A 20,146-nucleotide genomic window follows, 5' to 3' on the forward strand; every position below is an offset into this window, starting at 1 on the left:
AACTAAGAGACGCTTAGAGAACGGCCATGTTTTAGGCAAACTAAACAGATGGCAGCCTTACATCTGTGAGTGGGGAAGGAGGAGACTCCTCTTCACCGTCTCCCTCTTTGCTCGTCATCTTCCTGGGTTTATCAGGGTCTTCTTTCATGATGCTGTCCCTGTTGAACCAAAACAACAGGCCGTGGAAATGTGCTTTCACGTAGCATTGGCAGTGCGTATCAGCATGATTCCTACCTGTGTCTCCAGTAGTTGGCTTTGTGGAGTTCAAACTCAGGTATATCCATGTCATCTCTTTCCCAGGTACACTGGTCATAGGTCAGATCTTTCCACTTTACCAGGTAGTGATACATCCCCTTTTTGTCCACACTGATACGAGGGACACGTGCAGGGCAGTGAGCATTTGTTCCACAAAGAGAGACACAGCTGTCTCACAGGCTTTAATGACTCGTACCTGTGGTTTATGATGCGATGAATCATCATCCACTCCGGTTTGATGCCGTATTTGTAGTACTTCTCCTCTAGCAGGGCGTACTGGGGATCTTTGGCCCGTCTCTTCTCGCTCTTACCCCCTCCGTTCTCGTCCTCTGCCCCCGACCCGTAATCCAGGCTGGGGGGTTCGTCCATATCTGTCTTCCTCTGGTAGTTTCTGTACATCACTGAGTGGAAGATCTCCAGCTGAAGGATGAAAGGTAATAAAAATAAGAAATAAAAAAATCCTGATAAATGTGTGTCTCTTAAAGGTGTTTTTAGGGTTATATTACCTGCAGCTCAGTGATCCAGGTACAGTGCCAGTATGATTGGTTGGTCAGCTTAACGAAAAACTCCCTCTCAGCTCTGCCCTTCATAGGCGGAGGCGGAGGGGCGTCAGGAGGTGCGTCTGGAGGCGGTGGGACGGGAATGGGAGGAGGTGGTTCGCCCCATTTCCAGTGGAGGATCTTCTGAACCCTTCCTTTGATAGGAGGACACTACAGGGATGAAGTAATCGGACAAATCAGATCTAAATGCTGCCCCCCCCCCTAACAATTCCTCAGATTTGTGGTGTTAATAAATCAATAAAAAAAAAAGCTAATTTAATGCAGAGAGGACAGACCGTGCATCGTGGACAGAGCCACTCGCCGTTGGGGATCTCGGGCAGCGGAGGGTTCAGACAGTGAATGTGGTAGGAGGATGTGCACGTGTCGCAGCACAGCAGTTCTCCGCCGTCCTTACACACCCGGCAGAACTCCATGTGGTCGTCCTCCTCTTCCTCTGTGCTGGTGGGGACCCCTATGCTGACCTCGGATATCACTCTGTCCTCGCTGTCCTCCTCAAAATCCTCAAAGTCGTCATCTTTTGCCTCCCACTGGATTCCTTCTTTTTCCTGCATGAACAATGAAAAACATCATACATAGTTGGGGTCATTTGGTGTCAGGGGGAGTGATGGCCTAGTGGTTAGAGCAGAGCGTTTGTGCCCCTCAGTCTCCACTCTGGTTACCTGGGCAAAAACCCTTAACCCCACACTGCTCCCTGGGCGACACACAATGGCAGCTTCCCAAGGGGATGGGTTAACCTCTTAAGTGGGGGTAATAACTCAGAATGCATAAAATTCCAGCAGGTGGAGCCATTGCGTTCAACTCCAAGCTGACACCAAAAGTTCCAATCCCCACAGATCTGGAACTGTTTTGGCTAGAGGTCTGAAATTTTCTGGATTTGTGGTTGACATGATGTAGAACAAATACAATGCAATAAAACCTGCTTTTTCTCAAGAATGTATTTATTACTGCTGTTCAAAAAAGACCTATCATTTTCGAGAATAAGAAAAAAAAAAAACTTTGAGTCATGTTTGAACTGATGCAGGTTGGTCTGTGTTTTACTCACCCTATTTTAATTTATATATAAGGAAACTAGAGGGTTTTAGCTTTCAAATAATGTTTTGCACATGTAATTTGGGCTTACAGTTTTTAAGTTATTTGCTTTTCCATTTGGTTATGTAAAATAGGCGAGGATTACCCAAAATGTGGTGGATGTTAAGAGGTTAAATGCAGAGTTAGTTTTCCCACTGTGGGACAATAAAGGTATTTACATATATTTCTTTATCTTGGCAGCAGAGATAGTAGGACCCTTGAGGCTAAATAAAGGTGTAAATTTGAGCAGTATTCAGTGGATCCTCACTGCAGCCTTTAAGACTCTGCAAGGAGCTCAGGAAAAATAGATCAATGCTTCATGTCAAACCATCCTGGACGCTCAACAAATAAATAAAAACACCACCTGCCTTCTGCAACCCTAAGCCAGAGGACATGTGCATGTTTCTCCTCAATACAAATATGTATCCATGTGGTTAAACTGGGACAATTGAGTATAAAATCTCATGCTACGCTCTTACTGTTATAAACTTTACATGTTTTCCAACACAAATAACCACAGTAAGTAGTTTATTATCCCTGCAGTTTCCTTAAAACTTAACTGTTTGATTTTGACATAAGCACCATCATAAAATCTACATCCAGCTGCGTGTTTCAGCTTATTCTGAGCTTCAGGCTGCGATGCTAAAAGATGCATGTAGGTGCAAAATTGTTAAAATAGAATTAGAATAAATATGAAATGATGCCGATATTTTTCAGCCACTTTGCAAAACGGAAAAAAACAAGAAAACATATTCAAGTCAAATTAATGTACAAGAAAATAGCTACACATTTACTATATATATATATATAAATATAAATCAGTATCTTCAGAATGCATCCGGTACCGAATCATAGCAGACGTTGTTATCTCTACTATGTTGCTGCAAAAGATGGCTTTATCTATTTTGCATATCTTTTTTTGTGTTGTATACCAGAGTCGGTTAAGCAACAATGATTTAGAGTCCCTTCCTATCTACTTTCCTTGTTCAATGGAAATTAGCTTAGAGGTGGAAAAAAAAATACCAAAGCAGAATCCTGCATAGAGAATAAAGACAGATGACCCTCTCTGCAAGTTGTACTCACACAATGCGGGCAGCTCCACTTGCCCTCGGGAGCCTTGTCCAATTCTGGCTCAAGGCATACAAGGTGGTACGCTCGGGGACAGGTGTCACACAGGATGATCTCGCCGCCCTGCTGACACACCTCACAGTAGTCCTGGTGATCGGTCTCATAGCCGTCACCTTCCTCCTCACCTGGAACTGGAAACAGAAAAACAAACCATATTATTAGAATTCATTTAGACACACCTGAAAATCAACATATTAGGGTGTTTTAACACAGAGGTTGTTCCTTTATTTAGTCTCCTCAATAGGTGGACCTCCTTTTTAAAATCCTCCTCAATTTGATTTTCTAACTGATTATTCACCAGTGCTTGTGTTAAAATGAATCCATAATAAATAAAGCCCTAAAAAACCCTTTTATTTCTCCCATACCTCTTTTTAGATCAGGCGTGAAAGAAAATGGCAAGAAAAGGACTTTTTAACAGAAACATTTGGTAAAAACACAAAGGAAAAAAACCACAGATTGGCAGGCAATTAGTAAAAAAAAATAAAAACATAGAAAACGTTAACATATGAGCGAATAAAGCACTCATTGATGGTTGAAATAATGTTGATGGTTGAAATAATGTTGAACTTGGAAGAATTCAAGCACTTAAATGTCCAAATTATTTCAATGAAAATAAACTATAGTAATTCTGCAAAGATAAGCTCTCTATTTTTTCTACTAGTCACTGATGAACAAAATCAGGGTTTATACAGGAATGAACAACTGTAACTTAATGATTTTTAATGCTCTTAGAAATCATTTTAATGGCACCAACAGCTAAGGCAAGGCAAGGCAAGTTCATTTGTATAGCACAAATCGGTACAAAGACAATGCAAAGTGCTTTACATCACTAAAAAAATATTAAAATAAAACAGAATCAAGGCAAGTAGGAAAAAATAAAATAAAATAACTAAATAAATAAATGAAAGGTACCCATCGACAGGCTGCAGGCATGTCTCGAATTCCTCGTTTTCCAGCCACTTTTGTTGAAATTGGCATTTTTCCCCCCATTCTCTAGCTTTTTCTGAACATACGGCTTCGCGATCAAACGGAAGCAGTTCCACACAAATATATTGTGATATAATATGTTTGATGAAATAGTTTTTTATAAACAATTATAAAAAAAAAGGCATTTAAAATGCCACAATAAACACATTTAATGAATTTTAATGCCAATTAAGGCCTTGATTTAAAAAATTCTAATTTAATGAAATTTAATGATTTTTAATGACCCTTGGAAACCCTGAAAATAATATAATCATTTAAAGTTTACAGATCCAAATAGAGGCAACGAGGGCATAAAAACTGTATGACTGCTGAAAAAACAGTGGAAAGTACTTTCATCCCAAGATGCAGGCAGAAAACATCGTTTTTTGTTCCCAATAATACAAATTTTAACAAACTCAAGAAATGTTAAAAGCAATTCACTTTCCTCCATCTTCAGAGGTGGTCTTTAGCAATTGTTTCAGCAAAAGTCTGGCGATTTGAATGCAGTCTGTACAGGGATACATTAAAAGGACCAGCCATCAGGTACGTGTGACTCCCCTGAAGGGTAGCCCCGCCCACACAGAGATGAAAACAATGTCATTCAGAATCAATTTGGAAAAATGAGCGCCGAGGGGAGTGTATGCAGCGCCACGGAAGATGCTGTAGTGTGTATGCCGGGCCCACAGGTGGCGCTGTGAGAATGCCACGGAAATACACAAAGAAAAAAAAAAAGCTCCATGCATCCATTGTCACTACCCGATCCGTACCGGAAGCGCCATCCATACCATCAGCTCATTTGCGCATTCGCAACCAGATATACCTCTGGGTCGCCCTCCATTTTCTTTTGCAAAAAAAACCTAAATTGTGTTTCATTTTTTCCTTTTGTATTAAACTTACCGTATATAAATTGCGTAATCTAAAGAAAAAAAATCTAAAGAAACTAAAAAAAATAAATAAATATGGTTTTATTCATATTTTGCCGGACGACTGTGAGCATGTCTGATAATGACGTCAGACAAGCAATATAACGAAGAAAAAAAGTACTAAAATTGTATCAGAAAAGTCATAAACAATGTTTTAAAGATGTGTATTAGCATTCTTAAGTGAGTTAAGGATAGAAATAAGTACTTTTAGTGCAATGATCATATTATTTATGGCAACCTGGATGAATATCTGGTTGCTCATGCGTAAATGAGCTGATGGTAGGGATCGTGTAGGGATTGGGTAGTGACATCTACAGATAACTAATCTGAGGTAAATCTGGCAACATGGCAGCGTAGAGGATGTGGGCTATAAGGAGAAATTGCGCTATGACAGGATCGTAAAAGAAAAGATCCAGTTCACACGGGAAAACGGAACCAAGAGATTTGAAATCTTTCTACTCTGGTTTTAATTTCCCAAACAATGCTGGTATATTCACAGTTAACCCTAATCTTATCACTCTCATACACTCTTATCACGTCATACACACTCTGCTTTGTCTTAAAAAATATAAATATAAAAAATATAACCGCAGATGTCTGGGGGACAGTGATTCGCCTACAGGTTATGAATGCTCGTGTACCATAAATGATAAATTATGAACAGTTTAGTTTGTGCCTTCAAGTCGTTGCCCATAGGAAGACGTTACTTGGATCTAACCTAACGGAATATCTTCAGAACAGCTCCAAATGACACAAAACTTATATGGGTGAGTAGAACATGATGTAATAACGTAAAATCAAGGGGCCAATATAAAAAAAAACAGCGTTCCGTTTTAAACTATTTAAGCTCTGTGCGTCGCCATTGTTCTTTGAAATGTTGCCTATTGTAGCCAGTCGGGCACAGCAACAGGTGGGGGAGAGGCACTGCTGTGTCCCTCTGCTATCTTATTAGCAGGGCTGTAGGAAACTGTAGCGAGACTAAAAACTACAGAGAAACCTTTAAACGAGCGTGGACCTTGAAGAAAATTAGTTATAATATCACAGATTTCATAAAATCCCTGAAAACTCATCATACCTACAACATTTTATATGTTTTATAATCTGTTTTGTTCTTACTTTTCTTCTTCTTCTTGGCGGGCCGTCCCCGTTTGTTCTTTTTTACCCTTCCGGAGCTGTCGGAACGAACAGAGGAGCTGTGAACGCTGGAGTCCTCCTGCTCAGACTCGTCCTCATCGATGTCCTCGCTCTGAAAGAGCAGGTGAAAACAACAAGAGGCCAAGCGATGAGGTTAAAAATACACTAAGGGAATATGTATCATCACTCAAGCAGAATATAAACACGGTACTCACAGAGCAGCTCTTTTTCCTCTTCCCAGCTATAGGTAATAGTTTAATACGAATGGGGGCCATCTTTTTAGCCTTAGCAATGGCTTTCTTCTTGTCGGGGACTCGAGGACTTTTACTACGCTTTTTATATCCAGGACCTGCACGGATAATAAGGCCAGTCACAATGGGATAAATGTAATAAATGCAATACAACACAAACTAGATTATTTCTTTACTTCTAAACATTTTACACGATAAAGCAACACTTCAGACTAAAGAAGATCTAAGCTATAGCTGACCTTTGCCCTCTTTCGTCTTGGCCTTTCTAATGGGTGGCAGCTGAGGCGGTGGTTCGGGCGAGGCGGTCGCTGCAGAGACCTGCTCGGCAACAGCAACGGCGGCGGCGGCAGCTGCGGCTGCGACGGCAGCGGCGTTGCCTTTGAAGGGGTTGTTAGAGCTGAACTCCCTCCACTTGGCCCCGAGGATGGTCATCATCTTCGACATGGGGATTTTCGGGTTCTTTTTGGCTATCATTGGCCTGGGGTTTAAAAAAAAAGAAAGAGAGAGAAAAACACCATTAAGATGCAGCAACTCAAACCATATGTAATCTAGTTCTGTGGCTCTATGCTGGTTTATCCATTTAGCTGGGTAAAATTCACACTAGCTATAAAAAAAACTAAAGAATCCCCATCATATCTGGGTTGTCACACTTAAGTTTCATGAATCAATCTAATTTTGAATGTTTGGTGTGACTGCCATGTGCCGCCACAACACAAAGCAATCAAAGTATCCAAGCCATGTCATGTGACCCTGACCAAACTAACAAGATCACACAGTTTCTATAAAGAGGACAAGCGGTCCATCAGAATATAAGCACAGCACTTATTTGGCCACATTGTGATAAGTGATGCTTTGTAATTAGACTAAATATGTCAATATAACTCCTTCCTGCAAAGTCAGAGCAGTTATTTTTAGTAAATTTATACACAGAGCCGAGCAACTGCCTGCTGGGCTCAGAGCTGCTAAGATATATTTAGCAGATATATTTAAACACACTGACTGACGTCATTTCCTATGAGCAGGTATTTGCAAGCACCACTGTTCCTGAAAAGTATAATTCCTTTTTTGTTGTTTTTTTAGGATTTTTCTTTTATTTATTTTGTCATTATTTTTATTATTTTCTTTTTTTTTTTTTTATTACTTTACATCATTCAAGTTTTTAGCTCTGAATTTATATGCTGCTGTTTGATGCAGGCAATTTTGAGTTTATTAGTCTACTTTAATAAGTCACCCATTAACAGGTGCATGGAAAGATACATTGTCTTAGTAGTTAATGTTTTTCCTTTTACCGCGTATACAGAACGATTTGATTGGAGATCATTAGAAATGGGTGAGGTTAACTTTTTTTGGTGTTTCCAGAGTAGAGGACTTTTGCGAAGGAAGGGGAACTGACACATGTGCACAATTCAACAACACACAAACAGCAATCGGACACATCTACCACCACATAATCCTCTTTCATGCTTTTGAGCAGTGATTATCATTTAATCGGATGGAAAAAATTCTAATCTAATAAACCATTCATGAAAAAATTTATTTTAAATTGATTAATTGTTTGCATACACACATTTGTGCAGTTTAGAACCCCCTGGTTACAGCTGGTTTATGCAAGGTTTATACCCACCCATGAGATATGCATTCGAATTGAGTCATTTCAACTTCCCTACCCCTCTGTGTGGCTTTAACTAGGACCTGATTTTCCTGCATTGCCCACCTTGAAAATTTCTAACTACCAGGACAGTTTCATGTGGAAAAACACGGCAGATGAGCAAAAGCTCCTACCGGGGAAGGTAGATATCTTCAGACATCTCATGACTGCCACCACCACGGTTAACAGCTTTTGAAGAACTACTGAAATGTTGGAACCAACTGGGTTTTCTTCATCTATGTGTAATGTAGGGCTGTGAATCTTTGGGATTCCCACGATTCGATTTAGAATCGATTCTTGGGGTCACAATTAGATTTTTTTCCGATTCTTTTAAATCCAAACGATTCGATTCAGAAACGATTCATTTATGATCCAAAACGATTCTCAGGATCTATTCCAGTCTGCTGGCATGAAAGAAGAGTACATTTATAAAGACTTTATAATTGTTAATGTTTTATTTACCAATTGCAATAATGTAAACACCGAAAGGTCAATTCTACCAAGAACTGTGGGTGATGTCTTTCGTGATGAAAACCGGGATTTGAAGTACTCCTGAAATACTTAACTTTACCGTTGCAATCTCTGCAAATCGCATGAGTCATGTCAAGCCCTTTCTTACCCGGGCCGGGTTGAAGGTAAACTCCAAAGTGTTTCCAAATGGTTGCTTTTAAAGACCGCGGAGGCGGTTGAATTGCTTTTTCTTCATCCTCCATACTTTTGCGGCAACAAACACAGTAGCTCACACAACACTACACACCACTCTGTAGCCTGCTAGGCTAACGCTTGCATGCCTGTGCATAGCTAACACTGCTCATTGGTTTCACCAAACACTATGGTGCCTGATAAGGCACATCCGCACCCACAAAAAAAAAATCGTTTTTAAAGAAAATGAGAATCGATTCTGAATCTTTAAATGTTAGAAATGCGATTTGAGCTCAAATTGATTTTTTTCTTCACCCCTAGTGTAATGGTGTTTTAAGCTTGCGATCGGTGCTTTACACTTCTCCCTAGACTAGGCTAGAATACTGGGTACAGTGGAGATATGCTGCATAGAGTATATAATGCTGCAAAACCTTTGCTGAGAATGTCTCAGTTATGCTTAGACCAGGGGTCTTCAACGTTTTCCAGGCCAAGGACCCCCAAACGGATGGTGAGATGGAGCAGGGACCCCTTAATTATATAATGTATGAAATTGTGTTATATCAAACTGGTCCTATAGTCACTCTATTACATATGGAGTCTTGTAATGAAAGTAATTCCTCCCTGGGATTATTAAAGTATTTCTGATTCTTATTCCTAGTTGATGGGACAGGTGTTGTGAATGAAACGGTGACCAGCTTGAAAGAGCTCCTGTGTATCACTGAATGTGTGCATTGATGACTGAAAGACTTCTTCTGCCTCCATTTTTCTGTTCACTACAGTGTGTTGAATTCATGTTAATGTGTATTTAAAGTCCTTTCGATTACCGGAAGAAAATGCAGGGGGGGAATATAAAAAAAAAAGTCTAATCAATCAAAACTTTTGCGACCCCCATGCAGTACCCTCGTGGACCCCCTCGGGGCTTAGACAGTAGATATGTCAACCATAAATCTGTCTTAATAGTCATCATTTCAGACTGTAGAAGGAAGCTGGAGGACACATGGACCAAAACTATAAAAGTTTGGTCAAACTGTGTGCTGAAGTCAGAGAAATTAGAAAGTTGCTTGTGATGATGTTACACAGGTTTTCTTAAGTTTAACTAGCGTTAAAACTACAGCAGTAAGGGCTTTGGGGCATGTAATCTACATTGTTTCGCATGAGATTGAGTTTAAAAAAAGTGTTAAAAAGTTAACACCATGACAGAGCTGGAATAACACACTTATTATATATGCTTCAACACTTATATAGGGCGAAATAGTTAAACATTAGTGCATAGTGGCTAGCCACAGTGTAGCCACAGCTAGATTGGGGCACACTTACAGACACTGCTCTCAGTTGAAAGGTTTCAACTTTGATTTTACTATAGCGGCTTTTAAAGATTCAATGGTCAATATTGATAGACAGGAAGCTTTTTTTTAACCTATATTTATTAAACTATAAGCTATGAATATTATTTTAGGAAATGCTTTCCTAACAATGCAATACAACTCATGGAGTTAATTTGAGATACATTTCAGGACTATGAAATCAGGAGCGAGAGGTGTTGAGGTTTAAGCAGTTTAAATGATCAACAAACATAACTGAGAAAGCATATTGTATAACTCCCTCAAAGCATAGCCGCTGCTCTTGATGTCACACACAGTTGCAACCAACAGCTTGGAGTTAATCCATACCTCATAAACTGGCTGAAGGCTTTATAGTTTGTGAGCTCCCTGTAGTCGTCCTCTGTGAAGGTATGATCAACATCCTCCAGACCCCACTCCTTTGCCAGCTGGGCAGACGTTTTCTGCTCTATCGGCTGCTGAGGAGTGACCACCAATCAGGGGAGGAATTATTTCTCTATTTCCGAGGACAAATCACTGACGGACAGAGAGGCGAAGAGCATCTTTTACCTTTGTCGTTTCCTCCTGGCTGCTGTCTCGGTCCCCGTCATCCTTTTTCTTTTTCTTGGTTTTCTTCTCCTTCCTTTCTTTGTGTTTCTTCTTTTTCTTTTTCTCACCAGAGCCATAGTCGCTGGCCACGCTGTCTGAGTTTTCCCCATAGTCTCTTTCTCTGTCAGAAATTCGTTCTACATCGCTGTCCTGAGGGATAGATGGGGAAATAAAAATAAAAGATCAAACAGGTCATTGAAAAGGAAGAAAAAAACCCATACATGTCACCTGTCAAACTTACGATCTTCTTGCGTTTCTTTGTTTTGATCGGCTTTCCCTCCTTTTCTTTCTTCTTTGTGTCCTTCTTTTTCTTGGGCCGGCCCTTCTTCTTGCACGGGACCTCTCTGTCTGATATCTCTGGGTCGTCATCTGGGTTCGATAGGGCGTTAAAAGGAACAACACTTATTAGGACTGAGCCGGTAATCTTGTCAAAACGCATCCCAAACAAACCACTTAATCCCAGATGAACCTAATTACTCCCAACAAAAGACTGAATGATACAGCCCACAGAGGCCCCCCGTGACCTCTGACCTTATCTGAACTGTGACACTTGCTGAATTAGTGTGGAAAAGGAGCTTTAAGGAGATCTGACAGGTGGTATCAGATACAACAAGCCAGGATGCTATCAGTGGTAATCACCTTTACGGTGCATTACAAAATAACCAGAAAACACAACTCAATTTGACAGAACATATCATGCATATTGTAGGGTCACCAAAAATACATACATTATTGCATTAATAATAAAAAAAAAGATTTGAGGAGGATGCAGCGTATTCAGCCCTATTCAGCTCAATATCAATTGGTGATATTAAGTGCAAGCAACAACATTCACCTATTAAAAAGACACCAATATTTACCTAAGAGTGGCAAAAAAATCTATTGCTTCACCAGTAGCCATGTAGATGACAGGAGCCCTAAAAAACAAGGTGCCTACCTCTAAAGTTGACGCTTTTGGTCGACATTAAAATGCTAGTGTCAGAAAACTAACATGCCTAATCCCTCAGAATAAACCATGAGCAATATGAAGCATAGTGGTGGCACCATCATGTTGTGAGAATGCTTTCTTCAGCAATTCCATTGGGGAGATGCTAATGGATGTAAATATAGAGTAATCTAGGGAATAAACAGTATTAAGAGCATATCTATGTGTTAGAATAACTCTCTGAAAGTCTAGACCAACCCAAAAAAGCTTCCCTCCATTAAAGATATTTCATCCCAGGGCTGCATGTCCCTGCTGCCCTCTGGGTGGAGGCTTTGCAGCATCCGCTGCAGGCCCAGCAGGTTCTGCAACAGCTTTTTCCTCTCTACCATCAGACTGTTGAACTTTTAAAACTCTAAATCAAGACTGAAAACATCATATACTTCCAACATGGCTGATATATATTTTTTTCATAATCCCTTTAAATAAAACAAAAAATCTTCTACTGCATTTTGCACCATATTTATTTATTTTGCACCGCAGTGAACCTTTCCATAGCAACACCTTTTACACCACGACTTTTAAAGTTTTTTGTTCTTTTCTCCTACACAGTTTATATTCTTGATCACTGCAGCACTTTATAAATGGTTAATTTAATTTCATTGTTGTAAGCTGCCAATCTATTGTTTTGTTTTGTGTACACTCTGTGCATACAAAATGACAATAAAGTTTGTCTATGAGGATCTTTGTGGAGAATGACTGAGCTTGGGCTATTTTTGCACAAATTTTTCGGCACAATTTGTTATTTTTTTGTATTTATCTATTTAATTTGAGTAGTAAAAAATTTAATCTGGCCTAACTGGAGCCATCAAACTTTGTTTAGGAAGGAAATTCTCATTAAAAACTAACATTTGTGTGTAGCATAACTTAGAAAATTACATTACAATATCTCTTCTTTCCTTTCAAGGAGTAAATGATGATAAAGTCTGTCTATCCTGCCCACATGTCTATGATCCCACCACTCACAGTTTATACTTTAGCCTACAAACCGACCTGGGTTTATTTCTGCAGGAAGAAAAGATGGAGATAGCTGCCTCTGTTTGAAGAGAAAGCACTAAAGCGTTGAAGCGCAGCCACAATTTGATAAGCTAGGTTTCTGTCTGATTTTATTGTCTCCCCCGCCTTTGTTAGTGCGCAGCAGCAGCCTCCCTCCTCCACCTCCTCACTCCCCTCCACCCCCAAGCCTCCACACTTCTCGCCAAGACGTGCAGCAGCGCGGGCCGCCGAAGGAACGCCTGGGGGCGGCCGCTGCACGCACGCGGGGCTCGGTGATTGAGAGAGGCCCACCGGTGCAGTGAACTGGAACGACTCCTGTATTCCCAAAGGGGGATTCTGTTGATGGTAGAGAGACCGAGGCCACCGCTGCGGCCGCTGAAAGGTCGTCAGCGGGTTAAAGTCTTTGAAACGAGCACTCATTTATCCGTCTGACACGGTTCAACGGCGATAAAGACAAAAGCAATGGAGGACTGCTCCGTTATATTCATTCATGAAATTAGAGCCAACCGGCTGCATTCCTTCTCCTAACGTGTTGTTTTTTTCATCCAAACTTACATACATTTATTCAAATAAAGTAATATTTTATTCTCAATAGTTTTTTTTCTCCCCAATTTCTTTAGATAGCGACCGTTAGTTGACGTTCAGTGCAAAGTGCAAGTTAACAGGAGAAAGTTCCAGAATGATCAGGTTCCATCCGTCAATCACAGCCTGTCAGACACAAGCTGCGTTTGTCGTTAATTCAAACTGCTAAATGGAGTTAGGCAGCATATAAACAGAAGGATAGCCTTATTTCGAGCTGTTAATAACAGGATATTGTGGCTTAGTTTCTTCCTCGTTTGACTGCACTACAAAAACCAGCTCCTCGGGTATCAAATACATAGCCTCCGGCGGGGGAGTCCATGTTTGTTATGTGTTTCTTTATTCTGCTTGACTGGTGTGCAGCTTCAGGACCTTATTATCCCTCCGGTCTTCATTTGCATGTGTCCCCCCCCTCTCTCTCTCTCTCTCTCTCTCATGTCAGAAAGCCGCTGTCATGCGAAAGAGGTGGCGGTTGTGGTGAGAGGAGATGTAACTGTAACTTTCCGGAGGATGGATGCGAGAGCTCGCTGTGGCGAGTTCGGTTAAAACTTTACAGGGAGGTGAAAAGGTGAGGAGGAAGTGGATGGAGAGAACCGGAGTTCTACCGTCCCTCCTCTTCTTCTTTATAAGCAGCTGCAAATATGGCACCCAGTTTGACATGTAGGTGCTTTAAACTATCTCGTGTTGCGTTTTACTTGTGTGTGTGTGTGTGCGCGCAAGCGTGCGCGCAGCCGAGCTACTCTGCTGTACAGTCCTGGACATGGATAGAGATAGCTCAGATAACGGGTTACTTCTGTAAATTACAATAGAGGGGAACTATATCCCGCACTGAAAGTGATTTTTTTATTAATCCGTATGCATTAATAGCGGGTTAATAGTTCGGCTGTCTTTTATCGCCCCCACTCTTTCTTTTTTTTTTCTTTTTTAGCAGCTAGTCTACCGTACCTGGCGCGGCTGGTGGTGTTGCAGTTTCCCGAGGTGCCGCCGGCGAGTTTATGTCGCTTGCGTTCTCGTCCAGCTCCCCGTCGTCCTCATCGTCTTCATCAAAATCTCCTCCCTCGGAATTAACCACCATGCCCTCGTCTTCCTCGCAAGAGCGGAGAGGAGAGGACATTATTATATTCCTGCCGTCATTGGCGCCTCCGTCCTTGTGTGCAGTGTTTAAATAAAAAACATTTAAAAAAAATTAATAAGACAAAAAGCTGTAATTCTTGCAGCGGATGGAGTGTTATTTATTTAATATTCAAATCGGCACGGGAGAAAAGTAGGGGGGCGTTTTGGAATATTTTACACTAAGGCAGAGCAACAAAGATGGCCGCCCTCTTATATTTATTTTTTAACAACCCCCCCAATAAGAAAAAAAAATCCCCTTACATAAAAAATGGCTGACTATATTATTTCAGAACGCACCCCCTCCCTTTTTCTCTATCTCTCTCCCTCTCTCTCTTCCCCTCCGCGTCCCCCCCCCCCCCTCCCTCTTTAAAAAACGTACACATTGTTACAAGAAAAAAAGGAGTGTGTGAGTGCATGTAAGTTACATTGTTACTTGTTTGTTTCTTCTCGGTCTAACCCCCCCTCTCCCTGCCTAATTTCTCACTCCCAGGTCCGGATCAGTCACGAATCCGGATCCAAGATCTCACACTGGCTGCATTGCAGAGCCCGACACCAATAAATCAAACATATTCTCCTTTAGCACCGCTGGATATGATAAAATATATTTTGGAGGAGCGGGCGCGTGCATGTGCGCGCGCTCAATTCTATGAGTGAGTGCTGGGGAGGGATCCAAAGAGAGAGAGAGAGAGAAAGGGGAGGGAGGGTTGGAAAAAAAATCTGCCGCAGCCATGCCCAGACTTACATCAGATTGTATTGCTTAAAAATTAACCACTTGTGGTGGGGATTGAAGTGTTTTGATGAGAAGCATAACTCCTGTTTTCCCTCTGACCCAGGGCCGCAGTGAGCATGGCGGGGTGCTAAAATGTGAGGTAATGCAGAGGTCTGACACAGACATGGTTTCTGAGCTGTAAATCTGAACTCTCATTAGCAGAGGGATGTGTCAGCTGGATGGCAGTAAGGCCATGGGAATCCCTCCCCACACAGCATCCCCCCCCCCCCCCCCCTCTTCAGTGGCTGCTGCTGCTGCCCAAGGCATTTTTTTTTTCTTTTCTTATTAATAAAATATTGTTTTTGACTTCCCATGCAAGAAAAGCATGTCTGGATGTTGAACCTAAGTGGATTTATAGAGCTTTATCTTTTTTCTTCCTTTTCCAGTGTTTCATTGTCATTACACTGTAACAAGTACAGAGCAATAAAATGCATGTTACCCATCCCCTTGGGGAGCAGTGGGCTGCCATTGTGTGGCGTCCAGGGAGCAGTGTGTGGTTAAGGGTCTTGCTCAGGGACCCAGAGTGCAGGCTGTGGGGATTGAACCTGGTACTTGCAACCTTCTCAGAGCACAAGCTGCTCTAACCACTAGGCCAACACCTCACTTCAAAAAGTAGTATAGCCTTTACACTTCAGAGCCACCTAGCTGCAGCTTCAAATCTTTGTACATAGAGACCTGTCTTTGTCCACTGTTCATTGCAAACAAGCTTAAACTCTGACAGATTGAATAGAAATTGTCCATAAACACATTTTCAAGACTTCTCACACATTGATTTAAGTCTTGACTTTGATAAATACCTCTAAAGCAGAGGTCTTCAACTGGGGGTCCTCAACCTCAAGGGGGTCCTCAGGTACTGCATGGGGATCCAGAAAGTTTTGGTTGATTTAACTTTTTTATATTCCTCCCTACAATTTTTTCCAATAATTAAAATGTCTTTAAATACACATTAACATGAATTCAACACACTGCAGTAAAACAGAAAAATGGAGGCAGAAGATGTCTTTCAGTCATCAATGCACACATTCAGCGACACAAAGGAGCTCTTTCAAGCTGGGCACCATTTCATCCACAACACCTGTCCCATCAACCAGGAATCAGAATCAGAAATACTTCAATAATCCCAGGGAGAAATTACTTTCGTTACACGACTCCATATGTAATAGAGTGACTATAGGACCAGTTTGATATAACACAATTTCATAATATATATTTAATTGGGGGTCCCTGCTCCAGCTCGTCATCAGTTTGGGGGTCCTTAGCCTGGAAAATATTGAAGAGCCCTGCTCTAAATGTATAGCTCCAGGTCGCATTCAAATTATCAATATTTTGCTGGAAAGTTAACCTTTGTTTTATGTCAAATGTTCTTCAGCCTCTCACCTGTTTTATTTCTGATATAAAGCTCCATCTATTCTACCACAAACTCCAAGCATCTCTGAAAAAAAAAAAAATCCCTCTGCACATATGATACTGCCACCACCATGCGTCACAGCTCGTCTAGAGTTACTATGGGCCTCTCTCACAGAGCCAAGATCTCAGAGCAAGAGTGAAACTTTTGTTGATTTAACAGTAAGATTAAAATAAAATTTTCAACTGAAGACAGCAACGAAAAAGCTTATGCTCTGTCACAAAAAATGGAAAATCCTATTTTTTTTATTGTTTAATAAATAAATGTTTTCTTTGAATAATTACATTATAAAAGGTGAGTTTTTAACAGTTTAAACAGGCCTAAAACGGAATAATCAAGGGGTAATGTTAAAATAACCACAATCTGCTTTGAAATATTTTGTCTGAACGATCTAATTGCAAATTCCATATCTCTTAGATTAGATCTGTTTCCAGGTGAATGTGCGGTGAATCTCACTGCAGAGTTCCCCAACATCTGTCAAAAGCCAGAGACCAGAGGTCACATGGGGTCAATAATCTATCAAAAACCCTTGATGTAGGTAAGCAGTCGGCCTGAGGTCCCCTGGGTAGTTTAAACAGGAGCAGGAATGCTGAGATGTGACCCTAAGACCTTTCCACCATCCATCCAAAGCCAGCTGCTCCGGCATCCAGAAGACAACCTGCTCATTTCCGCCTGGTGTGCAGCAACAGGTGCCTGAGACGCTCTGACTGGGCTGCAGCAAACAAGAGGGGAGGAATTTTGTCTGTGCCTGATCCAAGCCCAACATCTGCCAAGACAGCGAGAAATGTGCACAGCGAGAGACACTAGGAGAGCAGTGTACGTGTGATGTGGGGGCCTCGCACACAGAGGCCCTGGCCGCTGAGGTGTCAGCGAGTGCCAGACTGAGAGGCTGGCGAGACGACCTCGCTTAGTGTGCAGCTTGTACACCCTCACCCACATTATCTGCAGTCATAACTGTGCATGTGTCCCGCTATGTGACTGGAGAATGAAAAGAGAGGGGAGATGAAACCAGCCAGGAAGCTGAGAGAAACAGGCCTCCTCCTCCTCTTCCAATGCCTCCCTTGTCCATTTGGCAGGAAGACGTGTCAGGGATGAGAGAGAGAAAGTGGCTCCCCTGGGTGCTGCGCTCCAGCTAACCCAGATTTTATGCAGTGTGACACAGAGGAAGACGCCGGCTCCTGTACTCCGCTCAGAGCTGTCTGTCTGAACCCAGGCAGCCCTGCCAGCCGATAGAGCTTAAATAACAGCCAGGGAAAGAATGGAGAGCAAGTCGGAGGGGGAACTCCTTACCTGAAAACCTTTCAGTGAGGCGAATCACAGCATATTGGTTTTAGCTGTGACCCTTTCTGAATGAGGAATTAGATCAGTGGTCTATTTTAATAAAATTCATTCAGCCGGGGGTGAGCAAGAGAGTCACAAAAGAGGGATAACTTTGACCAAAAAAAAGGTAAATATTTGGATATGTATTCATTTCTTTCTTCAAAGTCAGAAGTTTACATATTTTTTGTTTTCATTGTCATCAACAGTTTCTCAAATTTTAGGCCAATTCCTAAATGGGTCGGGTTTGTAGGCCACGTTTTCTATCACACACACCATCTAAACCGGGATTTCTTAACCCTGCTCCCCATGTTTCAGACACATCTCCACTCAAGCACACCTGATTCAAATGATTTCATTACCTCCTCGACAGCCATCAAATGCTCCCAAAAGCCTGTTGATCCGCTTTTTATGGAGTCAATTTTCTGCCAAAATGTGCATATAAATAAAGCATGTTGCACACACATAAAGCATGTTGCACACAAATAAAGCATGTTGCACACACACATAAAGTAAGTTGCACACACATAAAGCATGTTGCACACACATAAAGCATGTTGCACACACATAAAGCAAGTTGCACACACACATAAAGCATGTTGCACACACATAAAGCGTGTTGCACACATATTGCATACAAATAAAGCATATTGCACACATACATAAAGCATATTGCACACATACATAAACCATATTGCACACACATAAAGCGTGTTGCACACATATTGCATACAAATAAAGCATATTGCACACATACATAAAGCATATTGCACACATACATAAACCATATTGCACACACATAAAGCAAGTTGCATACAAATGAAGCATATTGCACACATACATAAACCATATTGCACACACATAAAGCGTGTTGCACACAAAAGATGTTGCACACACACATAAAGCATGTTGCACACACATAAAGCATGTTGCACACATACATAAAGCATATTGCTAACACATATAGCGTGTTGCACACAAAAGATGTTGCGCGCACACATAAAGCATGTTGCACACATAAAGCATGTTGCACACTTACATAAAGCATATTGCTAACACATAAAGCGTGTTGCACACAAAAGATGTTGCGCACACACATAAAGCATGTTGCACACATAAAGCATGTTGCACACTTACATAAAGCATATTGCTAACACATAAAGCATGTTGCACACTTACATAAAGCATATTGCTAACACATAAAGCATGTTGCACACTTACATAAAGCATATTGCTAACACATAAAGCATGTTGCACACATAAAGCATGTTGCACACTTACATAAAGCATATTGCTTACACATAAAGCGTGTTGCACACAAAAGATGTTGCGCACACACATAAAGCATGTTGCACACATAAAGCATGTTGCACACTTACATAAAGCATATTGCTAACACATAAAGCGTGTTGCACACAAAAGATGTTGCACACACATATTGCATACAAATAAAGCATATTGCACACATACATAAACCATATTGCACACATGAAGTGTGTTGCACACAAAAGATGTTTGGCACACACATAAAGCATTTTGCACACACATATCGCATACAAATAAAGCATATTGCACACATACATAAACCATATTGCACACACATAAAGAGTGTTGCACTCCACACTTCACCTTCAGGTCAGGTGTGTGGAGGCGGGAAACAGATAAAATATGTAGGATAGTGGGCCCTTGGGACCAAGGTTAAGGAGCCCTGATCTAAACTCTGTTCTCTAAACTTTCCTTGGTTACACAGTGGCACAGGTGGTTTGGATGTTCTCCACCTGTTTTATGGCTTCTCTCTGGGTATTCTAGGTTCCTCCCACAGTCCAGACACATCACTTTTTGTTGATAGATGACTCTAAATCATCAGTGTGTGTTCGTAGTGTTTCCCTGAATTGGATTCCTGACCCCTCCAGGGTTTTATCTCACTTTTTGCCCAAAGATTTCTAGAGATAGGTATCAACCCCACCATGTCCCTGACAACCAGCGGTAGAAGATGGATGGCTGTTCTGTCCTCATCATGAAATCTACATAGTGCATCAAAACACAGTATAAAAGAATGCTGCCACTACTGCACCGAGGCTTGCAGACTTTTTCTATTTGTCCCTTTCAGTAGTATACCAAGCTGCTTCCCTTTTGATGAAAAAATAAAATCTGTTTTTGTCCTTGAGTGTTTGGAAATGTTTAATTTTGGCTTTACTTTGTTGCTCTTTATTTTGTCTTTGAGGGGCCAGCACATACAGTCACAGGGCTCATTTCTCTCTGGATAATAAGGCTTTATTTCCAAGCAAAGCAGACATTTTTACAAGGTCTTTTCCTTTCTTTGCTGCAGGGTTAATATATTTTTAAAAACAAAAAAAATTTGTGTCTCTGAAGTCTGGAATTAAAACAATAATAAGAAAAAAACAATACCCATAAGCAATTAATTAACAAATATAATTATTTTTTGTTTAGCTTGTTTCTTATATTGCTTCATTGAGAGGGA

General features: G+C 41.1%; 1 protein-coding gene across 4 annotated transcripts in view; it reads right to left on the reverse strand.

Moving 5' to 3' along the window:
• The window catches only part of chd3 (chromodomain helicase DNA binding protein 3), a 67,296-nt gene extending 52,877 nt beyond the window's left edge, over positions 1–14,419 (reverse strand). Inside the window, exons 1-13 of one of the 4 annotated variants that reach the window (XM_038270400.1) lie at positions 14,006–14,419; positions 10,745–10,872; positions 10,465–10,653; positions 10,246–10,370; positions 6,525–6,763; positions 6,250–6,383; positions 6,017–6,146; positions 2,967–3,142; positions 1,091–1,360; positions 762–965; positions 452–675; positions 235–366; positions 62–158 (exon numbers count right to left, since the gene is read on the reverse strand). In XM_038270400.1, coding sequence (XP_038126328.1) covers positions 62–158; positions 235–366; positions 452–675; positions 762–965; positions 1,091–1,360; positions 2,967–3,142; positions 6,017–6,146; positions 6,250–6,383; positions 6,525–6,763; positions 10,246–10,370; positions 10,465–10,653; positions 10,745–10,872; positions 14,006–14,174 — 2,217 coding nt within the window. In that variant the 5' untranslated portion in view covers positions 14,175–14,419. Of the gene's footprint in view, positions 1–61; positions 159–234; positions 367–451; positions 676–761; positions 966–1,090; positions 1,361–2,966; positions 3,143–6,016; positions 6,147–6,249; positions 6,384–6,524; positions 6,764–10,245; positions 10,374–10,464; positions 10,654–10,744; positions 10,873–14,005 lie in introns of all 4 variants that reach the window. The other 3 variants (XM_038270399.1, XM_038270397.1, XM_038270396.1) reach the window with 3 other exon arrangements.
• Between the last annotated feature and the right edge of the window lie 5,727 nt (positions 14,420–20,146).

This window comes from Cyprinodon tularosa, unplaced genomic scaffold (genome assembly GCF_016077235.1).
Source record: "Cyprinodon tularosa strain WSP-4 unplaced genomic scaffold, ASM1607723v1 ctg76, whole genome shotgun sequence".
Classification (NCBI taxonomy): domain Eukaryota; kingdom Metazoa; phylum Chordata; class Actinopteri; order Cyprinodontiformes; family Cyprinodontidae; genus Cyprinodon; species Cyprinodon tularosa.